At 38.3% G+C, this 9,073-nt stretch overlaps 1 protein-coding gene across 1 annotated transcript; it reads left to right on the forward strand.

Annotated features, from left to right (window-relative positions):
- Positions 1 to 4,343, forward strand: LOC144644144 (uncharacterized). Its single transcript, XM_078503567.1, has 2 exons — positions 1 to 1,019; positions 1,581 to 4,343. Exons 1-2 carry the CDS (start codon positions 619 to 621, stop codon positions 3,658 to 3,660), a joined length of 2,481 nt encoding a protein of 826 aa, XP_078359693.1. The 5' UTR covers positions 1 to 618; the 3' UTR covers positions 3,661 to 4,343.
- Positions 4,344 to 9,073: the final 4,730 nt, after the last annotated feature.

Consider the following 9,073-nt stretch of genomic DNA (forward strand, 5'->3'; position numbering starts at 1 on the left):
ACACGTAGCCACTTTATAAAGAACAAGAATAAAAGGAGATATAATTTTTTCCGATCCACTGTTAAACCACTGTGGACGTGACACTAAAGAATAACAATGTAATTCAGTAAGAGTGTTAGAACGCATCTACAAGAAAGATGTTTTCTTATCACAGGTGACGCTGACATGGTGCTGTCACTACTGCACAGGCGAAGCCAGAGCTAAAAACACGTCACTGTGAAAATTCTCTTGCCCTCATTGACTAATTTTTGTCATCAACAATAACACCCAGATAAACTTTCTGTCTCGTGCATCATCGATATCCTGCACCCTCCGTCGATTCCCTTTGTTCTTTAAAAATTAATTTATGTCAGTTGTCTGTTGTGCGTATCTCCACCAAATGACCCGACACCCACGTGGTAAAAAAATGACGTACATTTGTTAACAACCGAGAAATTTGATGAGGACCATAAAAAATATATAAGTAAACTTCACTAACGGGGCTCAACAGTTAGCAATCTCCCAATTCAGGAAAAAAATTAAAACAGGAAATCCAAAAAGTACAGGAGACAAGAAGAATAACACCAAAAATTCAACCTACTTCATTCAAGTCTCCGACGAGGTTAAACATCAGAAGCCATGAAGATCTTTTTTTGCCTCCTCTTATTTCTGTGGAAACTGCCGACTAACACAAACGCAGAAGGAGAAGAAAATAGACTCCCACAGTCAATAACGAGATCTGCTGATAGCAAACCAACCAGTCGATATACCAGATATGGACGATCTATCAGACCGCAGTCAATAACGAGATTTGGAAGATCGGCTGAAAGCAAACCAACCAGTCAATATACCAGATATGGACGATCTATCAGACCGCAGTCAATAACGAGATTTGGAAGATCTGCTGATAGCAAACCAACCAGTCAATATACCAGATATGGACGATCTATCAGACCGCAGTCAATAACAAGATTTGGAAGATCTGCTGATAGCAAACCAACCAGTCAATATACCAGATATGGACGATCTATCAGACCGCAGTCAATAACAAGATTTGGAAGATCGGCTGAAAGCAAACCAACCAGTCAATATACCAGATATGGACGATCTATCAGACAGCAGTCAATAACAAGATTTGGAAGATCGGCTGATAGCAAACCAACCAGTCAATATACCAGATATGGACGATCTATCAGACCGCAGTCAATAACAAGATTTGGAAGATCAGCTGGTAGCAAACCAACCAGTCAATATACCAGATATGGACGATCTATCAGACCGCAGTCAATAACAAGATTTGGAAGATCAGCTGATGACAAACCAACCAGTCAATATATCAGATATGGACGATCTATCACACCACAGTCAATAACAAGATTTGGAAGATCAGCTGATGACAAACCAACCAGTCAATATACCAGATATGGACGATCTATCAGACCGCAGTCAATAACAAGATTTGGAAGATCTGCTGATAGCAAACCAACCAGTCAATATACCAGATATGGACGATCTATCAGACCACAGTCAATAACGAGATTTGGAAGATTAGCTGATAACAAACCAACCAGTCAATATACCAGATATGGACGATCTATCAGACCACAGTCAATAACGAGATTTGGAAGATCTGCTGATAGCAAACCAACCAGTCAATATACCAGATATGGACGATCTATCAGACCGCAGTCAATAACAAGATTTGGACGATCAGCTGATAACAAACTTACCAGTCAATATACCAGATATGGACGATCTATCAGACCACAGTCAATCACAAGATTTGGAAGATCAGCTGATAGCAAACCAACCAGTCAATATACCAGATATGGACGATCTATCAGACCGCAGTCAATAACAAGATTTGGACGATCAGCTAATAGCAAACCTGCCAGTCAATACACCAGATATGGACGATCTATCACACCACAGTCAATAACCAGATTTGGAAGATCTGCTGATAGCAAACCAACCAGTCAATATACCAGATATGGGCGATCTATCAGACCACAGTCGATAACAAGATTTGGAAGATCAGCTGATGACAAACCTACCAGTCAATATACCAGATATGGACGATCTATCAGACCGCAGTCAATAACAAGATTTGGAAGGTCTGCTGATAGCAAACCAACCAGTCAGTATACCAGATATGGACGATCTGTCAGACTGCAGTCAATAACAAGATTTGGACGATCAGCTGATAGCAGACCAACCAGTCAGTATACCAGATATGGACGATCTATCAGACCACAGTCAATAACAAGATTTGGAAGATCAGCTGATGACAAACCAACCAGTCAATATACCAGATATGGACGATCTATCAGACCACAGTCAATAACAAGATTTGGAGGATCAGCTGATAGCAAACCAACCAGTCAATATACCAGATATGGACGATCTATCAGACCACAGTCAATAACAAGATTTGGAAGATCTGCTGATAGCAAACCAACCAGTCAATATACCAGATATGGACGATCTATCAGACCGCAGTCAATAACAAGATTTGGAAGATCAGCTGATAGCAAACCTGTCAGTCAATATACCAGATATGGACGATCTATCAGACCACAGTCAATAACAAGATTTGGAAGATCTGCTGATAGCAAACCAACCAGTCAATATACCAGATATGGACGATCTATCAGACCGCAGTCAATAACCAGATTTGGAAGATCAGCTGATAGCAAACCAACCAGTCAATATACCAGATATGGACGATCTATCAGACCACAGTCAATAACAAGATTTGGGAGATCAGCTGATAGCAAACCAACCAGTCAATATACTAGATATGGACGATCTATCAGACCGCAGTCAATAACAAGATTTGGACGATCAGCTGATAGCAAACCTGCCAGTCAATACACCAGATATGGACGATCTATCACACCACAGTCAATAACCAGATTTGGAAGATCAGCTGATAGCAAACCAACCAGTCAATATACCAGATATGGACGATCTATCAGACCACAGTCAATAACAAGATTTGGAGGATCAGCTGATAGCAAACCAACCAGTCAATATACCAGATATGGACGATCTATCAGACCACAGTCAATAACAAGATTTGGAAGATCTGCTGATAGCAAACCAACCAGTCAATATACCAGATATGGACGATCTATCAGACCGCAGTCAATAACAAGATTTGGAAGATCAGCTGATAGCAAACCTGTCAGTCAATATACCAGATATGGACGATCTATCAGACCACAGTCAATAACAAGATTTGGAAGATCTGCTGATAGCAAACCAACCAGTCAATATACCAGATATGGACGATCTATCAGACCGCAGTCAATAACCAGATTTGGAAGATCAGCTGATAGCAAACCAACCAGTCAATATACCAGATATGGACGATCTATCAGACCACAGTCAATAACAAGATTTGGGAGATCAGCTGATAGCAAACCAACCAGTCAATATACTAGATATGGACGATCTATCAGACCGCAGTCAATAACAAGATTTGGACGATCAGCTGATAGCAAACCTGCCAGTCAATACACCAGATATGGACGATCTATCACACCACAGTCAATAACCAGATTTGGAAGATCAGCTGGTAGCAAACCAATTAGTCAGTATACCAGATATGGACGATCCAACAGACCACAATCAATAACGAGATTTGGAAGATCAGCTGATAACAAACCAACCAGTTAGTATACCAGATATGGACGATCTATCAGACCACAGACAATAACGAGATTTGGACGATCAGCTGATAGCAAACCAACCAGTCAATATACCAGATATGGACGATCTATCGGACCACAGTCGATAACAAGATTTGGAAGATCAGCTCATAACAAATCTTCCTTTCCAGTCAATATACCTGATGTCGAAGATCCGTCAGACCTCAGTCAACATTAAGATTTGGAATATCAGTGAATAACAAACCAACCAGTCAATATACTATATATGGCCGGTCTATAAGACCATAGTCAATAACGAGATTTGGAACAACAGCTGATAACAACCTTAGAATCAATTTACCAAATACGAACAATCTGTACAACCTTCAGAAGTAACAAGATTTGGACGATCCATTTATTAGGTTTAAGACTATGAAATAAATCAAAGGAGCTTAGGGCTAAATATGTAATATCTAAGTAGAAATTTCCCACATTCTTTAGATCCACGAGTCTTCTTGTATACGCAATATCGTAAAATTTCGAAAATAAGCCCTCTTTTGAAAAAAAAGTTCAATCCCCACCATGTAAATAACCTTCCAAAATCCCAGTCTCAAAAAATCCTTTCGCTTATAATCCCTCCCGAATACCAGCTCATATGCTGAAGTATAGTTATTGCGTGCGTTAAAAAAAGATGTAACTTTTCCGATTATAAATTCCATATTATTCTCAGAGACCTGTTATATATGTATGTATATATTGTATATATTTTATAATAAAGAAAAGACTTTGTTGCATTGAAAGATTTGTTTCTTTTCTTGAGCAATAGGAGAGCAATTATACCATTATAGTTGTTAAGAAAAAAACATATGTTTAATACTTGCTACAAAGTATTTGCAAACGACGATAGAACTGACCTACCTACAGCTACCTACTTACCGTCTTACATATTTAGTGACTGACTGACCGACCGACCGATTGACTGACTGACTGACTGACTGACTGACTGACTGACTGACTGACTGACTGACTGACTGACTGACTGACTGACTGACTATATGCCACGGACGACTGAAACCCCTTAGAACATTAAACATTGAGCCCTTGATATGTGCACCCTGTCATTAGAATTTCGCTTAAGTCGTTACAAATATCCAGCCGCACTACATACTGTATAAAAAACCTATACTTAGGATACAAATTGTATAAATGTGAGACAATTCCAAACCCAAGATATTTTCATCTTGGATTAAAAGAGCTGATACCAGACCATAAAGGGGCACAAATGCAATGTAACAGAGATAGAAAATGGCATATAAACATATCATATGGTTAAAAGGAACTGCTATACGCTCGGAAATATGGGCTTAATCGATCACGTAGTTTGTATTATATTCAATTTTTTTCGATCGACTTTTCTATTTGAGCTATCTAACAGTGCATGTTAACATTTTCCATTTTTGTTTGCTACTCAGGCGCCAACTTGTGACACCGCGAATTTAGGAGAGAGTTGCCTGTAATGCACTTATGAGATACATAACCTTTCTGTTTCATTTTTTTACTCACAATTAACACATGATTCATTTAGTGTTTACATTAGGGACTGTGCAATAATTATCAGGGAGGTGGTTTGGAAAACCAGAGGAGGGGAGGCATAAAGTAAAATCAAAGCAAGGATAGGGGGAGGCTCAAAGTAAAAAAAGATATTCAAGAGGAAGGGGGCTTAACATTTTATTCCGGCCAAGTGTTTATAGCTCTCACTGAAAGGCTTGATGCAACCTTGTTACTGATATACAATATGTATGGCGCAAGGTTATTATTTTAAATATATAACTGGAGTCCAGTTATGGTACACCAAAAATCTTTGGGTCATATTCATTTTCATGGGGTGTCCCTCCCAGGGACCTGAAGTGACGCAGGCCCTTGTTATTCTGCTATCCGCAGCTTCAACCCTTCTCTTTTGTCCTTTTTTTCTCTGCTCCTTCTTCTTTCTGGCATGGGAAGACTGTCTCGAGGTTATGTTGTTCCAGATACGGATGTCCAACAAGTAAACATGTAGTATTGCTGTAAATCTGTGTCTGAAAAAAAAACCAATACCTCATAGCAATAACAGGTGGGTGTATAAAAGAAAATGCTGGGTATTTTTATATAAAGGTGTGTGAAGGGGGGGGGGGGGAGTCATACAAAATTTCTGACCTGATTCGTCATAAAAAGAAGTAAAACAGTTTACTGTTCTCAAAATAACTGCTGCTATATCATAAAATAGATAAACTGATTATTAGTAACATGCATATAAAGCAAATGTATTTACCTATTTCAGTGACTTACAAGAACACTCAAGAAGTACAGATATAAAAACGATCCGCGGCTTACCTAAAGGACGTTCGCGCTAATTGTTTATGCGCATACTGCGCACGTTTTTCATGTCGCAACGTCATGCCTCGCCATTCATTGAGCGCGCGCGCTTAGAAAACTTTCTAAGCACAGATGGTTAGCCGTTCCGCTCACTTTGCTTGGAGTTTGCTCCCTTAAATTGTCGGTGACCCCTACTTTTTTCTTAACGGATTACTTTTGTTAATTAATATCTACGTTTTGCGAGAAAATGAAAAAAAATCTATCAAGTGGAAGTTTGTTTTTATTGTCCGACTGACGTTTGAATTACGCTTTTTAGCTTTTTGTTTTGCCGTACGACAGTTTTTAATCCCTCTTTTAGGGTTAAGTCTTACAAAAAGGATATCAAAACTATGAATTGTTTACGTAACAGACGCCCTTTTACAAAATGTGACTAAGATCGTTTGTCTCCGTTCACTAATCTTCGAAATTTTTATCTACAAGCCTTGTAAACACTGCTGAATTACGCAGGTCAATTTTTCAAAATCAGGGTAGTTTTCCACACGCTTTATCTCTGAAACAAAGTCGGTGACCCCAATTTTTTTTTACATTTCTGAAACAGGTTACTCGTTATCTGGCCGCAGTAAAAATTTTAAAAAAATCTATCGAGTAGAAAATTTTAGCGCAAACGTCCTTAAGTCTAAAGCCGCGTTTACACAGGCAATTTTTATGTGACTATTTCTATGTGACAAATATATTGACGACACAAAAAATATTTGTCGACACTTCAAAGTTGAGTGCGCCAGTAATGGCTTTAGACAGCAGAGATACGCACAGAGATACGCGCGCACAGTGCCAAGTGGGAGCTTGGGACCACATATGCTGATGCAATATTTGCCACTTTCTGTGTGACGAGTCGTCTACACGAGTAATTTTTCCTATCTGACAATTTTTATTTGTCACATGAAAGCTGACACGCCAGCTTCTCAACAAATATATTTGTCACATAAAAATTGGCCACTTTTTTTCATCTACACGAATAAATAAAAATTGTCACATAAAAATTGCTCGTGTAAAATAAATGTATGTTAATGTATTTAAAAAATGGCACGTTCAATGTTTAATTTTAGAAGAACATCAAAACATAGCAATGTAAGCTAGCCACGCTTTATCCTGGATATCATACTACATGAATGGACTTGTCGCAGTGACATGTAGCAGGGACCATTTCAAAAAATGTACCCACAAGAAAATGTAGCGGGGACATGTAGCAGCGGCACGTCCCCTGACACGATGGCATGTGTCTCCACAACACGTTCCTGGTGTGTCCTCTTGCGTGTTTACATGCATGATGTGATTTCATCCATGCTACATGCCCCTTTGTTTGTTAGCACCCTTACACGAGTAGAAACCGCAATATCAACATGTTTGCTTCTCGCTCAACGGTTTTGAGAATACCTTGCGATTGATGACGGGGTTATTCGCGAAACGTCCCGCAAAAAATGTATAAGATCTATGCACTTTGGAATACAATACAATACAATACAATACAATACAATACAATACAATCTTTATTTAACGTGGTCCGCACACTTAGCTAAAAAGCTAGTTTTCAGATGCGCCACGAAATAAAAATACAAAATAGAAAAATAAAAACTTCTTGGAAGCGTATAAAAATAAATTAAGCTATAATTAAGAATAACTACAAATTGCATTGTCTAACTAAAATTAAAAATATAAAAATTTAAAATTTACAAATTTAGAAGAAATAACTTTTCTATGATACTGCAACATGAAGTGCTACACAGCACCCATTTATTATTTATTTATTATTTATTATTTATCATAGCAACACCTTTGACTGATGCCTCGTGTGCTTTTCAGTATACTTGAGCTTGTGTTAACCAGTTTAACCCAGATTCCTGCCTCTTAATAACAAAGTTTCCTAGTGTAAACTGGTCGACATATGATGGGTGTACTGCGTAACTGGTTACCAACGTTAACGTTACGCAAGGCCGTTTTCATGTTGAAGGCCGGTGATTCTCTAGTTTTTCTGGCAAACAAAAAGCTTCGAATGAAATAGTGTGTTTAATGTTAAATAATATCTAGTTCTTAAAAATATAATTTTTACAATAGAATCAGGTCATGCTATTATCGGTAAAGTAATTAGCCTGCGTAGCAGGCGCCGTAGTTTCGAGCGCGCGTATGGGAAACGCGAAAGGCGCGATCGCACACTGTTTTAAACGCGCTAAAAACTACACAGACGCCTGTTACGCAGGCTATAAAATAATATAAATCCATGACCAAGTTCAACATTAAAAAGCACTCAGGAAGCATCAATGATGTCACATGTGCTGCTTGGTTTATCTCATGTTTATTTTAAACAGGATTTACCCTATTTTCGATATGAACGCTTAACTGTGAAGTCATTCCATATCCATGCACCGCAAGCAAGTTTTTAAAACCATAGTTCCCTGAGTATTTTTTTTTTTTTTGCCAAACCAAGGATTTCTAAAGCACAAAGATATCAACCATTAGCTTTTATGATTTGCATTTCCCCGACGGTATTTTAACCTAAAATGTAGAATTGTTATCCTATATTATTATGTCTCCTGATTATCACACCTTGTGAATATTTCGCTAGGGCAAAACAAGGCTAACGGTACGTTTCTTTGGGAAAATCCAAATCCGGATTCTTGTATCGAAATTTGAAATTTGCTAAAATCCGAAAATGGATTATGATTGAATCTGAAGATTCCACACTCCAAGTGACTTCATTAAGTCAAATCTATATCCTGATTTTTTTTAGATTCACGGATCCGTGCGTTTCTTTGGAAAAAGATACGAAAAACGTGCACTGGCCAAGCGGTCTTTGCTGTCAAAATACAAATCCGCCATTCGCAAACATTGCCAAAACGGTAAATTTTCTAGGACCTATTTTGTTCAATCATCGCTTTACATACAAAAATTATTAATTATAACTGGCTATAATAGCTTCGGTGTGAAATGTGATAGTAAACTGAATGCCAGTTTCTCAGGTGACGCCAATGTCGTAACACCAGAGGTGAAAATCGCACGTGAAGCCACTATCCCCAGATGACATAAACGCTAAA

Source organism: Oculina patagonica, chromosome 2 (genome assembly GCF_052425735.1).
Source record: "Oculina patagonica isolate OP01 chromosome 2, crgOcupat, whole genome shotgun sequence".
Lineage (NCBI taxonomy): Eukaryota > Metazoa > Cnidaria > Anthozoa > Scleractinia > Oculinidae > Oculina > Oculina patagonica.

What these genes read in the sequence shown, in the direction of transcription:
- LOC144644144 (XM_078503567.1), top strand. Translation starts at nt 619, where the DNA reads ATGAAGATCTTTTTTTGCCTCCTCTTATTTCTGTGGAAACTGCCGACT. An exon ending in GGACGATCTATCAGACCGCA is followed by an intron (nt 1,020 to 1,580) that starts GTCAATAACAAG and finishes ACGATCTATCAG; the next exon opens with ACCACAGTCAATAACGAGAT.